This window comes from Pygoscelis adeliae, unplaced genomic scaffold (genome assembly GCF_000699105.1).
Source record: "Pygoscelis adeliae isolate BGI_AS28 unplaced genomic scaffold, ASM69910v1 Scaffold227, whole genome shotgun sequence".
NCBI classification, from domain to species: domain Eukaryota; kingdom Metazoa; phylum Chordata; class Aves; order Sphenisciformes; family Spheniscidae; genus Pygoscelis; species Pygoscelis adeliae.
This window is the reverse complement of record NW_008825100.1, coordinates 2,727,645-2,752,162: the sequence shown is the minus strand read 5'-3', so window position 1 is coordinate 2,752,162 and position 24,518 is coordinate 2,727,645. Positions and strand designations below refer to the sequence as shown.

The 24,518-nt window shown below is 37.9% G+C and overlaps 2 protein-coding genes across 2 annotated transcripts in view; both read right to left on the bottom strand.

The window, feature by feature from the left end:
- ADCY5 (adenylate cyclase 5) overlaps window positions 1-1,624 on the bottom strand; it is a 230,146-nt gene extending 228,522 nt beyond the window's left edge. The window contains 2 exon segments of the mRNA XM_009327174.1: window positions 1,230-1,378; window positions 1,609-1,624. Of these exon segments, the coding sequence (XP_009325449.1) occupies window positions 1,230-1,378; window positions 1,609-1,624 (165 nt within the window).
- A 10,220-nt stretch (window positions 1,625-11,844) lies between these two features.
- Window positions 11,845-24,518, bottom strand: part of PTPLB (protein tyrosine phosphatase-like (proline instead of catalytic arginine), member b) — a 24,832-nt gene continuing 12,158 nt past the window's right edge. Inside the window, exons 5-8 of the mRNA XM_009327173.1 lie at window positions 21,665-21,753; window positions 15,268-15,389; window positions 14,402-14,580; window positions 11,845-12,075 (exon numbers count right to left, since the gene is read on the bottom strand). Of these exons, the coding sequence (XP_009325448.1) occupies window positions 11,993-12,075; window positions 14,402-14,580; window positions 15,268-15,389; window positions 21,665-21,753 (473 nt within the window). The 3' untranslated portion in view covers window positions 11,845-11,992. The remainder of the gene's footprint in view (window positions 12,076-14,401; window positions 14,581-15,267; window positions 15,390-21,664; window positions 21,754-24,518) is intronic.

Below are 24,518 nucleotides of genomic sequence, written 5' to 3'. Positions count from 1 at the left end.
GGGTTTGCCAGTCCGCGCCATAACGGGAGGCAAACGGGGTTATCTCCGTGTTCTGCCTCAGCTTCAAGGCTGCGGGCTCTTGGGTGGCGGCTTTCCCTGGAGGAAGGGGGAAAGGGGAGCTGCCTGCAGCTCGAGGACAGAGACGTTGACACCAAGCACGAGTGGCCAAAGCACTGGTGAACAGAGGAAGGTAAAGCCCCAAAGAAACCTCTCTCAACCTCGGTACCCATTACTGGATCTACTACTACACAGCAATTAAAATACGAATACAGGCTTTTGGGTTGGGGTGGTGGGTTTTTTTTTCCAACCACCAAAGCTACAGCCCATGTTTTCATCAGGCAGTAGCGTGACACAGTCTTACTGGAGGGTATATTCTAACCTGGTTTGCCAGGCTGGTCCGGAGACATGGGGAGGATACCACAGCAGTTCCCAACATGTTTCAAACATCAGACTCTTCTACAATGTTCTTTCAGCTGATCCACTCTTTCTGCAGATGTGAGTTAGCCAGTTAATGGTTTACAGTGTTTTGAAGGTAAGCATCATACGTACTAAGAATAATATTACCATCGCTTGATGTTCTGTATCATGTTTTATTAAAAACAAACTGTCAAATCAGATAACTACTTAGCTTAAGTAGCTGAAACTGATAATTGTCTAGATGTTTGTCCAAACATCAAAAATCCCTGCTCACAAGCAGCCCCTAGTAGTAGTAGTGCTGAAGCTGTGGTTATCAAGGGACAGAGATAAGGCAGGGTTTGTAGAGAGGTAGTGTTGGTGGATACAGTTGGAGAAAAGAGATAACCTTCCAAACACATGCCCTTCACGTGTCCTTTACACTTGCAAGTAACTCCACAAACTACAACAATTTAGGCCTTTCTGCATTTCTGTGAAGGTTTGTAAAACCAAATGCTGAATTTTCAGCAGCTGCCTCCACAGAGCATCTTCTACTTACCAGGAATACAAAGCTAAAGATTTTCACTAAAAAAATGCATGCAACTATTACAGCGGTGCTCACTTTATGTGGCATTTTCCTGCCAGACGCTACACACTGCAGCTGATCAAGATTGCAGTTCCCATTCCCTGAGGAGATATTTTTATATATAAATACTACTGTCTTTCAGATGGAATTTATCTTTTCTTGGGATATTATACAATGCTGTCACTATCCATACATTAGAGTCGAACAAAACTCAAGAATTCTGTGGTTGGTTACTCTGCCTGCACAGTACCTGAACTCCAGGGATAAAGACAGTGAAACGATTCTTCAATGAGTCATAAATTGGGACAGGTCTTTTTGTTTTGTACACAAAGTCCCATTTTGGAGTTCTTTTCTCAAAGCCAGCAGAAAAAACTCTCGCTTTTTCATAAAAATGTGCAACTGTAAAGCCAAGTAAAGGGAGAAAGATGACCCACAACAACCTAATGTTTAAAATTAATTCTGCTTTACAGAAAATGACTAAGTAGGTATGTGTAAGAACCAGGCACATTCCAGATCCAACATCGACATCTTACATTTAGTTCTGGATATCAACAAAGCATTGCTCAGGTAACGGGCCAAATAATTTTAAGGTTCTTATGTTTCACCACTAGGACTAAGTCAGGTCTTACTTAGCTTTTGCATCATGATAGCCTCTGGAAGCCTGAATCCAAGGCAGGATTCCACTGTACAGTAAGCTATAGCCCCTTCTCCAGAAAGTTTACATATACAGGTACCAGAAACCAGTAGTTTCAATTCTAGAGTATCATTCATTTTTCTTTTCACTGTCGTGTTGTTTGACATATGAATAGCTTTGCTTTTTTCTAATGTTACAATAAGTATGCTAAAACTGAAGACATCAAAGCTGTTGTTTTTAAAAAATTCTTTAGCCAGAGAGAAAAAAAGCTTTGTCCTTGCTAGAGAGGAAAACAAGTCTTCAACCAAAAGTTTGTAACTTTAAAAACAGGTAGGTAAATATGAGGTGGCGAGTTTTAAGAAAGGTAAAAGAGCAGCTAGAAGAGATCCTGCAAGAAATCTGTAACTTGTGAAAACAATAATGATGCTGTATTAGAAGCAAAGAGTAGTGCCAAATAATTGGGCATTTCATGCAATGAGGACATATAGGGCTATGACAAAAAAAGATGTAAGATTTCACACGGATGCTAAAAATCTTAAAACTAATGCCTACTTTTAGGTGATCATATTACTGGATCTTGTATCTCAGAACTGTAGCAGAAGAAAAGTAACTAGTAGGATATTCTAATATTAACAGTACAGATTACAATACAGACAGCTTACCTACAGCTTTCGTTCTAACATGCAGTTTCTTCAAGCCCTGGCTCTTGTTTCCAATTCAGGAACCTGATTATAAATGGCAGTTAAGGAACTATGTTTGTCTCACCCGAAAGAGTTAGGCGAGAAAGCAAAACAACAGCATATCCTAGGTGGCTGTAAAGTCATTTAAAAATGTCTAACATTTATTCTAAGAACATTTGGGCAATTATTCTCTGTTAATAAATTATACATAGATAGCAGTCACCTTTTCCTTTCATAACTTAGTCCAGTCAATTTATGAAGAATGATTCAAAGTGAGGAGCTTCTATATCTCAGTCCCAACATGGCTATTTACAAACTATGACCTTAGTCAATACAAGTATTCTTTGTATTCTAATCTGTAAAATGAGAATATTTACTTGCTCTGTTCATAGAGATCAAACACACACAAATATCACAAGACTATGTAGTGCCAAAACAGAGAAACTTACTATTCCTTATCCAGAAAGGCTAATGTTCCACCTTCCACTCTAGCCTAGCCTTCCCAAATTCTATTCACCCAACCATAAAAGCTATTCCTTTTTTTTTTTTTTGGGGGAGGGGGGGCAAAATTCCATTAGGTACCTTCAATCATAATTTAACCAAATTCTGGATTAAAAATGAACCCTGCCTCTGTGGGCTTCTCTCTTTTTCAAAAAGTATTTCTCTGGTTAAAATAATACCTAAATGGAAGTAGACACACGGCAGATTTAGGGAACGCTAGCACAAAATTAAAAGAATGCTATCAACTCTGCAAGATCCTTCAGGAAGCCATGAGAGAAACAAGTACAGTCAGAGAGCTAAGTGAAGCACAGATCTGAAGTTTTTCAACACACAAACAGTTCACACAAATTCTGATTTCAGATGTAGCCTCATAAATCTGTAGCAAAACATTTTTTACTTTATTATTATTACAACAGGTGCAGTAGACAAACATTAGCATTCTTCCTTTGCATTATTTACTTAAAACAGGGAACAACATCTACATAGTGACCTCAGAACACGTCACACATTTCACTTTTCATGGCCTTCATGCACTAAAAATCCATGCAAGTATTAAATCCATAACTCTAAAATATCTATGCTCCCTGAATTAGTGAAGCTTTTATAAAACAGGTTCTTGGTCCTTTCACTGACTATCTTTGCATAGTCCAGAGCAGCCCTCTGAAACCCAGAGCTGATAAAAGAATCCAACTTGGAGGCATGAAATACTGAAACTGAAAAAGCTGCTATTACATATTCTCTTGCTTTCCCCCTTCCGTAACCTGATGATTCACAAGGGATAGAACCAAAAGTGAGTAGAAAACTGTGAAAATACAAAACCACAGCCATTTAAAAAATAAACAAAAACCCCAACCCAAAATAACCTGACTCATCACTTTTAGGTTTTTTAGGGATACATAAAAGCCTACCGAGACAAGGTGCTTATTGAATCACGTTTATCGGCTTTGTCACAGCAGCATCCACAACATTTCACCCCAAGTACAGAACTAAAAATATTTGCATTCCTATGCTATTTAGGACAAGCTAGAGCTGGAATGCATATCTGCAACACATGCATATGCACACATGCAATACAGGAGGATTACACCATGAAATTCACCATAACACAAATAATTCATGTGGTCATTCACAGGGATTTCACGTAAGCCTGACAGTAAGAGAAAAAGTAGCCAAGGATTCCACGCTGAGCCGGCAGTGTGCCCAGGCGGCCAAGAAGGCCAATGGCATCCTGGCCTGCATCAGAAATAGTGTGGCCAGCAGGAGCAGGGAAGTGATCGTGCCCCTGTACTCGGCACTGGTGAGGCCGCACCTCGAATACTGTGGTCAGTTTTGGGCCCCTCACTACAAGAAGGATGTTGAGATGTTGGAACGTGTCCAGAGAAGGGCAACAAAGCTGGTGAGGGGTCTGGAGAACAAGTCTTATGAGGAGTGGCTGAGGGAACTGGGGTTGTTTAGCCTGGAGGAAAGGAGGCTGAGGGGAGACCTCATCGCTCTCTACAACTACCTGAAAGGAGGCTGTAGCGAGGTGGGTGTTGGTCTCTTCTCCCAAGTAACAAGGGATAGGACGAGAGGAAATGGCCTCAAGTTGCGCCAGGGGAGATTTAGATTGGACATGAGGAAAAATGTCTTTACTGAAAGTGGTTAAACATTGGGACAGGCTGCCCAGGGAAGTGGTTGAGTCCCCATCCCTGGAAGTATTTAAAAGACGTGTAGATGCAGCGCTTAGGGACAATGTTTAGTGGACATGGTGGTGTTGGGTTCACAGTTGGACTCGATGATCTTAGAGGTCTTTGCCAACCTTAATGATTCTATAATTCCAGTTCTTTACAAAGATTGTGAACACAGCAGCTCATTTGTTAACTGTAGCCCATATATACCTACTCAGCGTTAAGCCTTGCTAGCTCACCTATGGATAACATCAAAGCAAAGTTAGCATGACTGAAATATTTGTCCCAAGTGGACTCCTGTAGCCTGCATGAAGCTCAGAGCAGAACAATTATGCTTTTGGCACATAAGCTATGCAGTTTTAATACCTTATCAAATACCTTTACACAAGCTGTAGTGAGGCTCAGTCTTAAATTCCACTTACAAAATTACTATGCTTATCTGCAGTACAAGCACAAATAGTTAAGGGGCACCAATAGTTAAGGTCACACATGCCTAAAATGGAAGTGATAGGCCTTGTCATTATAGCACTAAGCACACCAGCAACTCATCAACTTCCACTACCAGGAAGCCTAGCTTCAGCACACCTGAAAACAGGGCCCAGAGTCAGGTGGTTTTGCCCATCAACTTTACACTGAAAAAAACCAGACTGATACTGTCCTAATTATGTGAGGAACCATAAGAGTGTGCATGGGAAAGTGTTATTCTGTGCACAAGACTAGCAAAACCTAGTCTCAAATGTTTTCCCCTTATTTTCTGTGTCCACCCCCCTCCTTTACTCTAAAATGAGATTAGCACATGGCTGTAGATGGTCTCGAGCTAAGCACAGACATAAGTTCTAGGAATTTCTCCGAGACTTCTAGCCTTCTTTCAAATCCAGCTAGTACTTTTTAGTGACTAGTCCCAGTCAGGAACAGGTAAATGGGCCAGAAAAAAACCAATTACTGCCTACCCTGTTTTCATGAGAAAGCCAGGCTTGAATAAAAATATGCAAAACCAGACAATTTTTTTTATTTAAAAGTTATTCTGAATTACACAGCTTCAATGGGCAGATAACAATACATTGTACAGTACATTTATTCTTAAGAATTCATACACTAGGACTCCAATGATAGTTTATTATGCAAACAAGTATCAGTTTAAAACATGTAACTGAGAATAACTAAATCATATGATTTTTAACACCAGTGGAACATAGTAGTTTTGCATCTTTCCACCAGCAATTTATTTCTGTAAAATCTGGCAAGCTATGGCCTGATCTGCAGTAATGTGTCATCAGGAACCTGGAGCACACTGGCCCATGAATGCTTATGTCTGCCCCATGTTTGTACGCACCTGTATGCCTAGAGCAGATTTCCACATACCCTTTGATTTGACAATATTTTTTGAAGAATAATTCAATTACCTTCAGATTGCAGTTTACTTCTGGTAGGGCTTTGACAGTATCAACCGTTAATTTCCAGTCTCACTAAGTAAACTAACCAGCAATGTCTTACTTTCAATTTCACATCCATTTTCTTGCTGATACAAGAAAGCTTTTTCCACTGTTCCAGTTTGCTAACTTCAGAACAGTTAAAGTGCTTTGTTTTTCTTCATTTAAATTGCACCAAAAAGCTGAGTAAGGAAACACATTTAATACTGAAACCAGTAACTTTCCCAGAAATAGTTTATACACAGGAACAGAGGACTAAAACAGAGCCTAAGCCAGTGCATCCAGTTCCCCATAATCATGCAATAAACACCTGGTGGAGAAAGAAAGGAACTTGGTGTCATCAGCACACCAGACAAAACATTGCAGCATTTCCATTAAGTGCTGTTATTCTGCCTTAAAAAAAAAACCAAAAACAACCAAACAAAAAAAAACCCCAAACACCACAACAAACCCAAAACCAAACAACAACCCTCCCCCAAAAAACAACCCCAAAAACCAACTTCTGGATACCAAAGGAAAAAAGGAAGAAAGTTTCATGTTTTGTCAACTCCCAAATATTCTTTGGGAGGCACAATGGTAGCTCTGTATCCTCCAGCACCTCTCCTCTTCTTCCATCTCATCTTTTTATTGACTGTCATTTAGTAGAGAAGACCAGCACTCAGTATCTTTTTCTAATCCAGTAAGTGAAGAGGTTGTATTTTACCTGAAAAAAACTTTAACTAAAAGGCAAACCTATTTCTTAAAAGCAACCTAGTGTTAGGCTGACTGGAAGGCCCTCTACTTCCTACATCCTCTCCACAACTGAATCTTTCTGTAGGCATGCTAGACACAGAAGAAATAAACGGCTGACCTTTAAATGGACATCAACTTAAAACTAATTTTAAAGAAGATACCTGAAATGCCTATATATATTCTTCAGATTATCACTCACTGTTTTTAGAGTGAGACTAACCCACTGTAGTGCCCAAGCGGCTGAATGTAGATTACACAGCAAAAATGATTCTGAGAGTTCAAGTGTTCAAACTAGAAAATGTCAGTATTAAAGTTTTTATGTACACTTGTTGTAAGTGATATTTATATATGGTGACTATAATATTTAAGAGTGCCTAAATGACAGCTACAGATGGTTTGCAGAAGATTGTGCAGACTGTCTGAAGCAGGAGTCAAAAAGACAGGACAAAATGCAATTCAGTGTTCACCATTCAGCTTGAATAAGCCTCTGCAAAAACTTCCACTAATGAATTTCCCAATAGTAACATCCTCATGTAGTATCAGGTAATTGTGCTAGTTTTGACTGATGGGAAGAAGTGCTTGAATCAACCAATCCCAACTCTAGAAACTGAATCACACAGATATTCACACCTTTTTATTTTATACTCAGCACACCAGCACAGATCCTTCCTCCAGTCTTACGTCAAGAACTGCCAATGCTTTATTTAAGATGAGCCTTAAATACGATTGTGAAATTAATTTGCTTACAAACACAGAATCCTTATGCTTTTCAGACTTTTTAATGTTACCCTAGGTAACTAAAATTGTTTCCACACATACTGTTTTCAAAATGCAAAGAGGAAACACAAATAACCAGTAACAGTTATTCTAAGGCACAAATGGAGCTCAGCACCACTCTTCACGGCATAACATTTCAAAGAGAAGTTTTTAATTACACAGTAGTGCTAAGTCACAGCTATCATGCGTAGGACATGTGCTGATGCTGGGCATGACAACATTATTTCATCCCATCTGCAATCAAACAAAAAAGTCACTGTAGTTGTGCAATCTTATGACAAGCATATGCCTAGAACAATAGCACTCACTCTGCAACTACTACTCGGTTCCTATTAGAGGATTGTAACTTGTTATTTATAAGCATCAATGGCATCTAGACACAGTATTTAAATCTCTCTCAGGAAGTGTTAAAAATGCTAAGAACGTTGCCGTGGTAGCAGACATATTATATTTAGTAAACGAACTCTGAAGTATTCTGTTGCATTAGTTAAGCATTCCACTATAATACTCAAGACGATTTTGTTTTTGTAGAAAACCATCACCATCTAGAGTACAGATAACAGCAGAACAAAGAGCTCACATTCCACTGAGGATCCTTCAGGAAATTGTAAGTTTGAATGTTAACACAGTCAGTTAACATGTTGTTATGAATACCTCTTTTAAAAGTGAAAAGCAGAGCATTCATAACAGTATCAAGTTGCTTAGTTCTTTTGTTGGAGCTCAAAAGTTATGTATGCCAAAAAATCTTGTAAATTGCAAGGTACATATTATATACAAATTAATAAAAATACAGCCCTAATTCACATTTAGAAAGTTTCTGCTTTTGTTCCTTAAACAGTAACAATACAACACATTTTGTTCAGAATTATTTTATTTGGATTATAGCAATTAGTATCACTGATCAGTAGGCCAAATCCAGGCAGAGAGCACAGAATCAATTTCACGAGGCAACAACACAGACTAGTGTTTTAGCATACAAACCATTTCACTGCATTATCAAGTAGAAATATCTTCCAAACATGCATAAAAAGTCTATGCTTAATCTTTCGGAGCTCCAGGTAATAGCAGATTTCTAAATATACAAAAAATACATTTAACTTATAATAATCTTAGTGAATCAGACTTATAAAATTACAATTTTATTCTTCACAACATAGAAAAAAATACAAAAATGACTGTATATTTTTCACCCAAATTTCACCAACATAAATATACATCAAAATGTATGATTTGATGTATACTCATGAAAATTTTGATCTGAAAGATAGGCTTTAAGATGACACTGCAGATTGCTCCATACAAATGCCAACCTTTCTACCGATAAATAAAAAAAACCCCCAACTTAGATAGAAACATCACATTGTGAAAAATTACAATTTACCTGCACTGTAACCTGCATCTTACTGTAATTTACAATATGAACATTTCTACAATTCCAGTTGTAAACTATACACTGATAAGAACCTTGGTCTTTTAGAGCACAATGACTAACTCGGACAAAGCCAGCATGGCAGAACATAAAAAGTATTGTCGACTGAACCAGTCCACACAACACAAAGACTACCAAAGCAGAAAACAAGGCTGCTGCAGAAGTTTGGTGATGCTGATGGAAAACATGCAAGCCAAATAAATAGTCGGGGGGGGGAGGGGGGAAACCCCTCTAGATTTGTGACAAAGAGTACTAATCAAAGCTTCTATTATAAAGTTCACATAAACCACATTACAATTTCAGTGACAGATGAGGGGAAATTTGTTCTTATTTTATGAGGAGGAAAACACCCATACATGTGACTGAAGTCAGTATTAGGGAAAAACCCAAACAGTATTAGGGCATCACGCTACAGTTCTTACTCAAGATCACTTTCCAGTGATTTCCACAGAAGCTAAACTTGAAAAAGCACTGCAAGCTGAAGTGCTGGAATTCATGTACATACTAACTGCATGTTCATGCTTCAGAATATAATTTTTAAGTCAACTTTGCTGATAAGATTTCTTACTATCAAAGCAATTTCTTTATCTTTTAAAAGGAAAAGTAACTCTGTTTTCTTTTAAAAGTCTGTAGTTTATTTGCGTGTGGTAAATTAATATTGTCAATTAAAGTAAATATTCCATAATAAAGCTTATTCAGTAAAGGCATTGGTTGTACAAGCCTTCTCCCTACTGGCAGCTCTCTCTGCTTTTCCGTAGTGCCAATGCTATCTAATACAGATCTGTACTATATCCTTCTCATCAACAGAGCTTTTGATTTTGTTTCATGTAGGAATATTACACAGCCATTCTTTTCTCCAAATTGAACCAACAAATTTGAAACCATATCTTTTATTTGGACACAAAAATCAAATCAAGAAAAGTTCAGGAGCTGAGCATCGACAATATCCAGTAACCCGAGTACATCAGGAAATCAGATCTTTTAGACGACATCCTTCAGAAATACTAACACTAACTCCTTTGATAGCAAGTATAAGCAAAAGGAGAGGTTTTGTTCAGAGGTGGAAGTTTACACTTTTGAACAATGAGTTCAGTGTAACGCAACATTTCTCAGATCACTACAAAGCACCACATAATCTAATGGAGAAATGAATTGAAATTGTTGCATCTTTGAATGCAAAACCACTTTGAGGTTGTATATGGCCATAGCGTTTTTGATTACAGCCAATAACTGTCTCCAAAAGGTTTAAAATAGAAGCAAAGATCATTATTGTCTCTTACCCTCTCCCTGCTTACAATAGTCCTGTTTGTGTTGAACAGGAAAGGTGTTATACATGTTACTGAGCGCTAGGAAAATTCAGTCAGACTTTTTGATGGAGCCAGAGGAAATGAAGAATGCAAAGTTGTTTTTTTTTTTAAATACAGCTCTGACAAACATATACTAAAATAATTGTAAATCCAGCTCTCCCCAAGCACTAGAACAGAGAGCCTGTGCCCTTAGTGCTTACGGGCTATGTTTAGGGAGAGCTGCGATGCGTCAAGCACAAGTAACTGGGACGCAGATTATGGGCCACGTCCAGGGGGAGGTGCTGGCAGGCACAGCACAAGACTAGTACTGCAGGTACCATGGTAGTGGTCACACCTCATTTATGCACTAAATCATGATGTTACAAGAGGGAAGCCAGAGAAGCCCTTGTGGTGTTGTCTAGTGGCTCTGACTGGGTGATGACAGGACTATTCAACTATCAATTCCTAACAGAGCAAAGACCATAACCTACATTTCCTTTTGCCTCTGATTGGAAATCTGTTTGTTTCCCGCCTCCCTTTGTCCCTTCCATTCCTCCCCCCCATGCCCCTAGTCAAAAGTTTGTTCAGAACTCAGGGCACTGCTCACACAGCATTAGTGCATTCCGCCTTGCCAAAAGGTTTTCTCAGTTCTTTCATTTTCTGTTTCACCTTCCCAAGGGAAGGCTTAGCCTGAGAACCTAGAGAAAGCACCTAGGAAAACTGAACTTTCTATGGTCTTCTGCTCTTTCAAAAGAACAGATGAGGGAAGGCTTGTCCAATCTGCAAAAGCAGCATGTAACACATGAGATAATCTGCTTTCAAAGAAGGAGCTTATGACTTTGCAACACTTCAGAAGCTGAGTGCCTGGAACTGCCTGCTTGGATGTGCCAGTGATACGCATTAGTCACTTGAGAAAAGTTAGGTTGAGGAACAAGGCCCTCGAATGTTTCCACAGTAGACCAAATAGTCCTCAACACCGAAAGATGAGTACCACTGAGATAGTGGACAGTGATTAGGGATGATAATTTAAAGTAAAAAAGGGAGAACTGCACCTGTTTCTGGGTCACCTGCCTCCTTATATTGTTTAGATTCATTACTGATATCACTAGAAATATTACAGTTAGTATTATATTTTTTTAAAATGTTTAAAAAGGTATCCAGGGATGCAGTACTTGGAGGAATTTTAATGTTTCAGATAAGCATCATAGCCTCTGAATTAACATTAGCATTTGAGTAATCAGCTTAAACAAGATCTTCAGAGAAAACTTTCTGATCAGACACCCTACTGTTTAAATTCCTAAAGAACCACATTCCTCTCATTTCCCATAATTGGTTTCCTGTTCTTGTTCCCATCACCTTTTAAGTATGCAACCTACATTTCTAAATTCAAACACTTTGCCCAGATTACATTGTCCACTGGAGTCTCTGACAAAATCCTAAAGTATTCCAGAGCATATTGTTTGCTTTCACAGCAATACATACAGTTTCTGGCATGCAGTCAAGCACTTAAAAGAAGAGGTATCAGTAATATAATCCCAATTCAAGCAGTTAGTGGGTACAACTTCATCACTCATACTGCAACCTTCAGGCATTTAGTAATAAATGAAAACCATTTAGCACATCATTTAAGGAAAAGAAAAAGGCTAACTGCCAAGCCATATAAATTTTAAAAGTTGTCTGAAGCACTGCAAGCGGAAAATTATTTCAATGTTTTACATTGTGGAATTTCAGTGAAATCAGATATATTGGTTATTCTTGCTAAATTATTGGTCTTTTACCTCTGACTTATTTTATCCTGGTATATTCTTTATAAATGTGCTGGGTATTGAAAATCTGCAGCATTTTGATGTTTGAAAAGTTCTGAAAAAGAGTTGGAATTACTCCGACTTCTTGTGTTCTTCAGTGTGGGAGAGTACCTTTCGCCTCTGATGTAGCATATGAAAATACAGCTGAGGAAAGACTGAAGAGAAAACAGACTTAAGTAAATAAAGTATGAAGCGAGGCTTACGTGTCAATGTAAGATGCACAGTCACATGCTCAAGGTCACCAATTCTCTATTAAAAGAAAACATGCTTATCCGCCTTCCGCTCCAGTCATGTATTGCCTTTTATTCTTTAAAGAGAATAAGTGATATTGTCTTTAGGCTTCAGGTATTATTTATTTTTTGCTAGAGCAATCACATTTTTAATTAAATGCAAAATGTCTTTTTAACTCTGCACGTACAAGCAGGATGACAAAAATTTCCTGAACTGCACACACACAATAGAAAGAAAATACGCTGCAGGGAGGAAAAAGTCCTTCCGGAAGAATGAAATTTCCAGATTTGTTTCGTTTCTTACAATTCTAGTGTCACTTTTTCAGGATCTAAGGAACTTTATACAAACTGGTGCCTCTTTTATCTCTTCTCTCTTTATCCTCCATGCAAAGCTTTTTCTCCTCCTATTTCTAAGACTGCATTACACAGTATGTTTGCAGAACAAGAAAGTAGGGGATGGAAAACACATACATAAACAGCAAAAGCTAAAATTTCCATGAGACACTAAACCTCTGTGAACCGTATGAAAATTAAACAAGGTCAGCATCAGCCTAAATTATATCAGTTACACACGCAAAGTGTTCATCATAAACATCGGCCAAAGTCTACTTAATTTGTGTACTAAATTTTTTTTCAGGTCAACATTTTTTCTTTTGGCTTTCTTTACCCTGTAATTCATTTCCTGATTGTTTACCCCTTATCCTGATTCACTCCACCAGTGTTAAGGAGTGAATACAGCTGTCCAGAGACATAACAGAATACAGTGCCATGTGTTTTCTCCATTAGAAGACTAAGTAATGGGGATCCATTATATGCAAAGAATTTAATGACATCTTTTCTAGCAAGATGTCAATTTTGACAGCCAAGTACTAAATTAGAGATTTAAAGTGAGGTAAATAGTAAGATGCAACTATCAAGAATGTAAAACCTCAATTTTTAACAACAGTTTTCAAAGCTTGCTTTCCTTGTGATATTAACATTCCCAAAAGTTCCAAGATCTGCAGTGGGTTCAGAAGGCCTAACTCCTGCATAGGTAGCTTTTAGGAATGAACAACCAAACTATGGTACAATCAGTGACTGCAATGAACATTGCTTTTCTTGTATGTCAGGAACACCACATGAATAGCTTCATGTGAAAAGGCACCTAAGACTGCTTGAGTCCAAGCAGTTGGTTCTAAGAGTTAATGTACCAATTCACAATAATAATTAAAAAAAAAATTTTTTTCAAAAAGACTGCATTCAAGTTACACATCCAACAAATGATAACGGATCACAGAAAATACCTCATTTAAGAGACAGCAATTTTGATGGAGAAAGCAGGCTAAAATTGTTACTTGGGTTCAATGTGGCTTCTCTCCCACATGGCCTGTCAACTGTGATCTAGCTACCGCACAAGAAGTAATTAATACTCGTGGTTATTTTGACTAAAACAAAAAATATTATCCTGGCTGCTTGGAGTTAGTAACATCACCATTTTTGGAGGAGGGGGACAAAGAGAAACAAATGCATGAAAAGTGTTTAAGAAAAGCTGGAAAAACTTGTGAACACTGATATCAGAATTACAAGATGGTTCACTGAAAGTGTAAGTGCTTGTTAGAGAGACAGCCACACTACTGAAATTTATATCTTTGAATATGGTTTATCATTCTGCACAAACAACAAGGTTCATGTAAAGACAGCTGCAGAGATAGCTAACAGCAGCAACATCATCACTACATTATTCTGCATGATAGATTTTATTTGCACATATAAATTTGCTAAAGGCTTCCATGTTCCTATTCCCCATTTCAAAGCAGCAAAGCCAAATCTTCATTCCATCTATAGAAACGTCAACCAGAGATTATGTCAATTCAAGTTAATTCAACAGAAATGGTTCCCTACCCACTACTGCAAAAGCAGTGTTCTTATTCCTGATAAAGAACTAAATTTTTAGAAGCTGTTTTGAACTTTGTTCTCCTAAAAGTCTGTAAGTGGGGGGAAAAAATATGAAGATGTCAACATTTGCCAAGAAGTACCACAGTTATTTAATATTCCAAGTGTAAGAGAAAAAAACATGTATTATTGTTTTGCAGGTGTTGGTAGAAAGCAATCCCTGCAGTTTGAACTCTGACTTTTTTCTTTAGATAATTTTCAAAATTAATTTTGCAAAATTAGTTATATGTATGTTAATCCCACAATTATTAGCTTTTCCTCTTACAGCTTTCAATACTAAAAAAAAAAACAAACCAAACCCTAACAAACTCATACTTACTTGGAATGTAAGAGATCATAACCAGGATCAGGAATGTATAGTAGTCAAAAGAAAAATTGTACTTGTTAGGTAAACTAATAGAATACAAGCCAGACTGCCTGACGAAGGGTAGTGCAGCATATATTGTGAGTAATTCGCCCGAGACTCCCATTGGATACAATACTATAAACAAAGTGTACCTAGAACAAAACATTTACAGAAAGGATTAAAAGTTATGACAAACTCTGACAAAGTATTTGTTAAAAGCTATTATGGATATTAAAATTTTAAATTTTAAATTCTCAACTCAGTATTTATTTCCCTTAGCTCTTATTTGATTAGAACATGGCAAGGTGTGAACATTATTGCAAGATAAGTATTCAAATCAGCAAGCAGTTTGAATTATTTAAAGATTACCTTTGAGAATCTGAAAACTAATCTTTAAAACTGCTCTTCCCCACCCCCCACTTTGTTACTTTGATTTCTGAACTCTTTGGTAGAGGTCATTACATTACTTAAAATGGGGTCAAACACAGTTGATATTAATCAATGAGCTTACAGATTGCTTCAAGTACAACCCTTGGATTCAAGGGTTACTGTTAAATGTCAGTTTACTTACTGTTACCCCTTACTGCTAAATGTCAGTTTCTGATAAACACAATCAATTCTTAAATGGGACTGAGTTCTGACAAAGTACTCTTTCAGCTTACAATGTAATAGATTTTTTTAAGCCAGAAATCTCCTGGAAGGAAGCTAGGAAGTCACATTCACAAACAGGGCAATTACCTCAAGGTAGAATCTAATTTTTTGTACTGCAACTATTTTACAAGATAAATATCCCTGTCAAATCAGTGCTTTAAGGCTATGATTTCTATTATGCCACCTACCTGGCCCATTTAATGAGATAAGGGAGATGGTTTAACAAGCTAAATGTATAAAAAGAATAACGGATTATCTCAGTGATTGTCCAGGCCACCACAAACAACAGAACGCTATCTTCAGTTTGTACCTGTAAGAAAGAAAAAATGCTCAATATGAATTCAAGCGTTAGTTACTACTCACCAGACCCAAGAAAACCTCAAAGAAATCAATTCCCACGGGTTGCTTTACTGCACCATTTTAGAAAACAGACTCCAAGAATAAGCTTAAAAGCAACATTAGTAACAACAGTAAAAACTCCTTATCATACTCCATATTTTTCTAGTTGCTTAAGAACAGCTCTGCTTGGTGATCAGATAACTTAAGATCTCCCATTCTATGCAAGGTAAATTAGTACAAGAAATCCCTAAAATGCTGAGAACGACTCGTAACTCTTCCCATTCCTATACAGTACCAGCTTCTATTTCAGTCCTATGATTGCTTCCTAGTGCAGCAAGCAGAAAGGATGCTAAGACATTAGTCTAACACTTGGTATCTGGTTTAGACTTCATATTCTGATCCTAGTCCATGCTACTTCTGAGTAGAAGCGCTGTTTTCCTCTTTCTACAGGTGAGAAACTGGGTCCTAATCTTGAGCAGCACCAAAACAGCTAACACCAGGGCATAGGCTGGGAGGAGAAAAGAAACAGAAGCTCAGATTGTCTCCCCTCAGGTAAGCTTGACAACTATCTGCTTCACTGTTCCTTGCTCCTTTTTCTGCTGACTGATCCAGCATAGTTCCTCTAATGTTATATTCAAGGCATTATTATGTTTCACTGCTTTACACCTCTCAGAGCTTTTATTTCAGACACACGTCACTGAACGAGCTTTTACTCCCTTCATATTTTGAAGGTTAATCTTCAAAAGGATATATTTTAAAATTAATTATTAGATTTATTAGATTTGGGAGCATAATTATGAGGTTTAAGTTTCAGATGGAATAACTGATGAAGAAGCATATGGGGTCACATAACCCACACTACAAACTCTTGAGAGAGCAAACATGATTTTTATGCAGCCCTCCCCTTCAACAGAATTCTCAGCTGCATGAGTACCTTGAGCCCAAATTCAGTGGACCGTGGGAACAAAAAGAGCTCAACCACAGGGGCCTGCATTTTCTTTTTTCCTCCAACTCTTGAAAAAAGGGAAAAGGAAGTCAGTAGGTGTGGGTGGTACACTCTATTCATCTTGGGCAAAGTACGTGTACAAACAAAAAAAAGGAACAAGAAAATATATGGGCAAACAGAAACCTTTTAGTAGGAGGGGACTGATCATATATTTGCATGTGAAAATGCTCATGAGGATTACCCATAAAAAGCTTTCTGTTACAGACTATGAAAGCCAGAAAGATTTATACAGAAATCGTGGGATATCCTGGAATGTAGAGCTGCTGTTAATCTATATTCTGCTGCGTATAGAATTTCAAGTCACTTTCATTGCATTTTGCAGCAAATGCATCTTGTCCTTTTTCCACATGAAACTCTGATAATTTGCTTATATATTAATCCCCCTTACATCATCATAAAAGAACAAAATCCAAAATTTATTTGAAGATTTTCAGAGAAGAGACCAACTCTATTTTTACATTGCTACAGGATCCTAATCCTGTTTGGGGTCTGCTTTATAAGCAAGACTTACTTCTCAACTTGGAAAAGTTAACAGCACTTCACAGATGATGCTGTTCCCAAGAAGCAACATGCTTCACAAGCACTCCAGAGCTGCATCTTCTGGTCAAATCAGGAGTAGCAGCTTAGTGAGTTCATCTAAACCTATGCATCACAGATTTCACTGTACTTTGAAACCCCACTTCCTTCCCTAACTGTAGAAGTCAGTAAAACCAACAAACAAAAATTTGGAGCTTGAAGTAGCACCCAAGGACATGAGCAAGGACAAGAAACTATGAAGCTAACAGTGAATGATACACGTAGAAGCAGAAAATCTGGCAGTTACAATCCAGTTCTATCACAGGACTTCTGTAACACTGCCTTCTCAGGGTCTAGTCTTTCCCCACCTACTTTATTATTAGAACTGTGTTTAGAAGTTGTTAAAACAGTTCACACCATTATAAAACACACCCACACACCCCCCTGTTAAGGTCACTTAAAGAATCACTGATTATGCCTTTATAGCTTGTGTCCCTATTTAAGGAAGGAAGAATACTGGAAATTGGTGGTAGTTTTCATACAAGTGACCTATACAGTTTTCAAATAGTTCCATTCTGTGCAGTAAGGAAGAAGACTACTGTGCATTTTCTCATGTTTTAAATACATTCCACTGCTCATCATTAAAAAGTATGTTTCTTACACACTAACAGGTCTGTCAGAAGTCTGTCACTATTAGAACATCTCTTTGAGGACGGACAAATTTTTCAATACTTCAGATAAAGATGTCTCAGATGCACATTATCAAACCCCTGGGAACTGATTTACAAAACAGTCTCTCAAGAGTCTTATTCATTTAGGCACTGCTAATGCTGCATTTGTATCGCTCCTGTTCCAAGTTGAGGATAAAGGGGATAGTACATCCAATAAACAGTAGACTCTTAATAAACCACTAAGCCCAATGCTGCCCTCAGAACTCAATGTCTCTTCCTCTAGTTTTTCATGCCAGTCTTTGAAGGAGGTGTTAGACAAAGTCAAAGCACATTTTACACTTTATTTACAATTTATTTGTCCAACTGCCTTAATAAGGGTCAATCATACCACGAGCATAATTTTTTGGCATGTGTTTCAAACCAATTTATCATCAAGGAGGGTCCTGAATATATTGTAGCTTATCTTCAATACTATGAAGAGCAGACAATGTTTGTTAAGATATAAGAGAATCCATAGCCTTTTAAGATGCAAAGATGAGAACTGGGAATTGACAAAATAAAGCCTGAGAGATTTTTACTGTTCTTACGCACAAAAAGGGAAACTCTATAAATTTCTCCACATTACGAGTAAGAGTTTGACAAATTATTTGCAGAAAATTTCAGCTAACCACATAATTAAGTAATCCAGTGCAGAAGAGTAAAACCAGCAGCACTATGCAACTGTAATGATGAAACAGCACATCTCCCTCCAGAGCACTGGTTCTCTGGTACATCAATTTAAAAAAAAAAAAAAGAGGAAGCTTCACAGTAGGCACAAAGGGCCTGACAGACATTTGTGTTATACAGTATTACTCAAATTTTACACAGATGTAAAGCAGTGATGAGTCAGGCTTTTCAACTGCACTCACCCATTGAGAGGTCTGAACTTTCCAGCATGGACTTCTTTTACTACAACTTAGTCTTAAATATCATAAATTAAGATGCTCTTCCCTCTTTACGTATGCTTTACTACTGACTGAATATGTCAATTCACAACCGCAGATACTGGAGTCTTAATTACCAACTCAATATGCTGTACGTGTCATCTTCACACCACCCCTTTTGACTGTCTGTTCTAGACAGGTTCCTCTAAATATATACTATACTTATCTGCAACTTATCTGTACCTGCACCCAATTGGATAAGCATTAAATCACTGCTGACACCATTTTTTAATTACCCATCAGAACTGGGTGCAAAATTATCAGAATGGAACTCTACAAAGGCCTGCCATGATGTCACTAGATGATCTCATTGTTCACACAAATTCAAAAAGACAACTTTGAACTGAAGGGCACCTTCTGCCTACTTTCTTCTAGCCCTTCATGCCAGTCTGCTCATTCTCTTCCCTCCTTTGTAGGAGAAACAGTAAAATTCACCAAACCAATTCCTTTCCGATGTAATGACAAAATGATTACAAGTACTGTATTACATGCCAGGCCCTCCTCCACTAAGCTAACAGCTACTCATATGGTGGAGGTAAGGGGAATCTCATTGCTACCCAAAGTGTGCAGTGCTTTAACATTTGCCATGCTTTAACATTTATTATAAATACTTTCATACTGAATTTAACAACACATCAGCACTAAATTCAACAAAAAGCACAAACATGTTAGTGGCAAGAAGCATGCTTCAAATCACATCACGTATCTAGAAGTGTATTCTGACAGAAAGGAGGGATGCAAAACAGATGTTTCTTCTTTTAACTATATTATATATGAAAACAGTCTGGAAAAGCAAAATACTGAACAAGTCTCACTCAGAAAGTTAAAGAGGAAAACTGCGTTTTATTTTACAAGAACCTCATCATGCAACTGCATAGCTTACAAGTTCCATAAAGCTGTGTGAGAATTTAATCCTGGACTTCACCATGGAGCTCACTTGTGCAGACAGCCCTTTAGAAAAAGTAGAACACTCGTGACACTTTCAATACATCTCCCCAGGGTGAGACTGCATGCTCTCTGGTTGGGGGGAAGGGGAGGGGTCAGAATACAGCCTCTTCATTTGATTTATTTGCTCTAAGTCACAGGTGAAAAACTCATCACAGGATTCCTCATCCTTACCATTCTTATGCCCACTTTCTAAGACATTAAAAAGAAGTAACACATAATACAGTCTCTCGCAAGACTTTAACCAAAAGACCACACAAATGTGAGGAAAAAACTGTGTGTAATATTGTTGAAAGAATCCTTGTTAAGAAAAGCCTTGTTAAAAATTGAATGTTAGGCTGAACTTGTTGCTCACATTTTCTCCCATTTTGCTGGTTTTCTCTGGTGAGAATGTGGGCATAAGTTTCAAAAAACCTAACCCACAATCATTTTACAGACTTCCCTTTGATGTCTAACAGACAACACATGGAATAATTCTAATCCATGCAATCCAACCTTTAACATTTGGGTTACTTCATAACCAGGGGACAATTCATAAAAACAGATCATCGCTGTTCTCTATGAAGCACCAGGTACCCCAACATTATAAAGGTAACAAGCAAAAACTACAGGCACGTTTCTTTAAAAATATTTTATACATGTATCTAAAATCTAATGTCTTGGCATTACGGCTTTTTTTTTGTTCAAAATCTAGTATTTATCTCCAGTGAATTAACAGAGTCTGGAGTACATTTATTTGCACCAAAAGTGAAATCCATACAGAAGACAAGTATTTACAAGATTTTGAGTTTATTGAGAAAAATAGCATTCCTCCACTTTAAATAGCATGAAACTAAGGTTCCCCATAAACAAGCGTCATAATATCAGAAAGGGGTTGTTATTTTTTAGGAACTACAGTGACTTATGTTACTCTACATGTTGATGGATGCTCTGAATTAACAGAGTCTGGAGTACATTTATTTGCACCAAAAGTGAAATCCATACAGAAGACAAGTATTTACAAGATTTTGAGTTTATTGAGAAAAATAGCATTCCTCCACTTTAAATAGCATGAAACTAAGGTTCCCCATAAACAAGCGTCATAATATCAGAAAGGGCTGATAATTATTAGGAACTACAGTGACTTATGTTACTCTACATGTTGATGGATGCTCTGATAACAGGTTTGGAGTAAGGAAGAGAAAGCAGCTTCCCTGAAGTAATGGGAACTTCCCTTGGTAATGCGACAAGCTCCTTAAGACATTCTCCATGTCAAGTCACAAAAGGTCTTACGCATATGACGACACTAGATGACCATCACTTATTTCAGGCAGCCATGCTGACACTGGCACCAAGACTAATTTCTTTCTTTAATGAGAAGAAAACCAGTAAGATTGGTTGGCTAAAGTTAACAGCACAGATGCGGCATATCTGGGCTACTACAAGGTATTCAGATGACATGAAAGAGTCAGTCAGCATGATCTGTATCAGTTAAAGCATGTTTAAATTTTAAAATAACTGTCAGGAATAATTTTCAAATAAGATTGCTTCCAAAAGATTCTGCAGAGATTTGTATAAAGTACAGCAATATTTGGTGTGGTAAGCAATGAGAAAAAACACGCAGGCCCCAAAACCCACCTACGCCTGAATGTAAGAAAAAATGAATGAAGGACAGAGGGAAGATTATCCTGGAAAGTGATAATGGAGAACATCCAGGCATTGCTGTGCACAAACAGTTCAGGGGGAGCTTCCACATGCAATGGTAAAGAAAGCAAATTGTGTATGAAAGAGGGGGCAGTGAGGAGATTTTGCTATTAATTATGGCACTAGTGAGATCAATACTAGAACGCTGTCCCAAGTTCTGGGTTCCATATTACACACTGGAACGTCTTTAACTTTCAGTAAGGACTGCAAAATCTATTCAGGAGCTAGATGTCTTACAGTGAGAGAATCAGACCTCAGTCTATTTGATTGTCAAGAAAAGATGACGTCAGATTTATTTTTATTTCTTTTGATCCACAGAAATTCACATAAACAATTTCACATTAGGGTACAAACAGAAGTCATTTTAAGGAAAATAAGACAGCGATCAACACTTGCTTTTCACCATAGGTCATTAGTTTTTCTATTTTGTAGCTTAACTTACCTCTTTTACACTATGTGTTACTGCCCACGTCAGGAAAACCCTTGACATCACTTGGAAAGCAGTCAGAACAACAGAAGAGGGAACAATGCCTGAAAGATATTTTGCAATTAGTAAATATTTGTGACTATCGGGGTGGGAGGTGGGGGTGGGGCAAGCCAAAGTCCAGTTATTTGAAATTTTTGGATGGAAAGCATTTAATTTTTTTAATTTGAGAGTATGAAGTCTGTCCTGTGGTGTGTTTATACAGCCTAATGCAATGCAATCCCCTGACAAGACTGTGCATCAAAATGCAACTAAAAGTAATCGGTCTCGTTGCAATCATAGCACATTCCTTAATACACAAAACAGCCGAATAAGATGAGACAGCTTCAATCAATCAGCTTTTGGGAAACAGTCTTTCAAATAAACTGTGTTTGATAAAAATATCCAAGATTACTCTTCATTACCATGATTTAAAAAGTAAAAACAATAAAGATATTTTGCACAGTATATCCCAGAAAACAGCAAGCAAAAAGTGTAACTACTTTGAAGAAACACTAATCTAGCCCATAATCTGATAGATACAAAGTTTATAATTCCTTCTTGGGAATACAACTTTTTTAAACAAACAAAACAAAACGCAAGGAATAGCTGATGTGTTGGTAGGTACAGAAACAATTTTGCAAGGAAGCAGATTTCACTGGTTCTTCTAAGCAAGTTCTGAAGCGCTGATTAAACTGCCACTAAAAGGATCCTACACACCCAGGTCTGACAGAGCAGGAATAGTTTTAGACTGCAAGATTACACAAAATTTCTAAACTTCACAGCACAAAGTTTTATTTTATTCCAATAGCATGATGAAGACAAATGCAAGAGCAGTTGCAGCTCCCAATACACAGTAAAAAGTGCTTCTAAAACTAATGCAAATCACAGCAAGCAACACAACAGCCTCAGAAAGATGTAAAGACCAAATTGGAAAGTGAAAGAGGAAGAAAGAATAAAACCCAAAAGCAAGTTTTATTAGAATTATTTTCAGTCACACCGTCATTATGTTAGTCTTCTTTCTGAGTAAAAAGAGGGAAAAATCCTACACAGTTCTCTTCAGTTTTATTGTGTATTGTTCATAATCTAATTTCTGTTGTAAAACTTCAGGGCAGAATTTCTGTTACTCAGACAACACAAAAGGGGGTGCTATAAAATCCCACAGTCTGTACTTACTAAAGGCTCACTCCTACAATATAATAGACCTTTTCTTTTATACAATTTAGATCAACCCTTCCTGAGCAAGATAAACTAATGTTCTTGCAAAGGAATCTATAAATAAGCCAAAAAGACTGTGTAGGAACTATCCAAGATTATCTCACAGGTAAGACAAACAAGGTTTTTCATTACAGCTAAGACAATGCCAATCTATGCCATAAACAAATGACTCACCAGCTACAATTTATGTAAACTTTACTTGCCTCTAATTATTTACTCATTGCACTTAAAAGATCCCTGACAGACAATTTTAAACTTGGTACTTTTAAAAATATCTCTCACCACTTATCCAACACTGCACGTGCTAGAGCGGTGCTTGACTGGGGGCTCAGGTCCAGAACCAAGCAGCAAGTAAGCCATGCCCAGACCTCTTCCAGATCCTGGACTAAGCCTCCCACCTCCAGCAGGAAATCCTCCAACTCCAATCAAGTGGTTCCTCTCTCCCAGGGAGTTCCCGACTGAGAACAGGCTGTATGCATAGCTTACAGGTGGAGCCATCGTATCCCTCCTAACTGAGCAGGCTAAAGCACAGTCAACCAGTGGTGACTTTGGCTTACCAGAGCGTTACTGGTAAGCATCACTATAGTAGGAAGGCTGGTACTGTAGTGATTCTGTAGGCTGGGCCTGTACGCACCAAAGCCTTCTTGCTTTTCTTCTCCATTCCCTTCACAAACTCCCTGTACTACTCTTGCTTCTTCATTTTGGTGGCTCCTATCACCTCTTTCCACACCAAGTTCCTCCAGGCAGAAGCTATTCCATGTTATCAGTGCCATTCATACACTTGGCTTCTGTCTGCTACGTAAGCCAAGGAACTGCATGTTCACTTTCCATTTGCCTGTCCTGCAGTCTCTCCTCTTAGTCTCTGGGCTACATGTTACCTCCTCTCCACGCAGAGCCCTCCTTCACTTTTTAAATCTTTGCCGCATGCCAAAGTTCTGTTCTCAACCATGTTTGATAGAGACATTCCCCTATCAATCTTCATATTTTGAAGAACTTGCCTCACAGATGCTAACATTTCAGATTCTACTGAAAAGATGTGTAGAGAAAAGTTACGCTGATACACACAGCCATCTGTCACAGATAAGCTCCTCTATTGACAGAGAATTGCAGCTCTAGTTATAGCAATTAGTTTAGCAGGGGCAAAGGAATCTGCAAATCTCCTGTTTCTCCTTTTACCAGAGTCAGTAGGACTACAGCAGGCAGCAGCAGTGTATGCACCTGTGCAAAAACCCCTCATTTTATTTAGCTGACAAATGCTTCCATTAACGGGGGGGGAAAAAAAAAAATCCATGGGCAGTTATAAAATAAGTGGGATTTTTGTAAAAAACTTTGTTAGGGAAAGCAAAACGATAGAGTTATAACGGTATAAAATATTGCAACATTTCACTAATGGCACTCTTCACTAATATTAAATTGTGCAACTGAGGATAACATGGGCTAGATGGATCCACACCTCAAATCAACTGAGCCAGGATTATTAGCTTTGCATGCAGACAGGCTGGTACACTCATCTTGTCTGCTGTTCTGCACCAGTCTGGAAGGTGAAACACAGGACTCTCCTGCTATTCACTGATTTCTGTTGACATATACTGTAAAGTGTGAGGAAAAGATAATC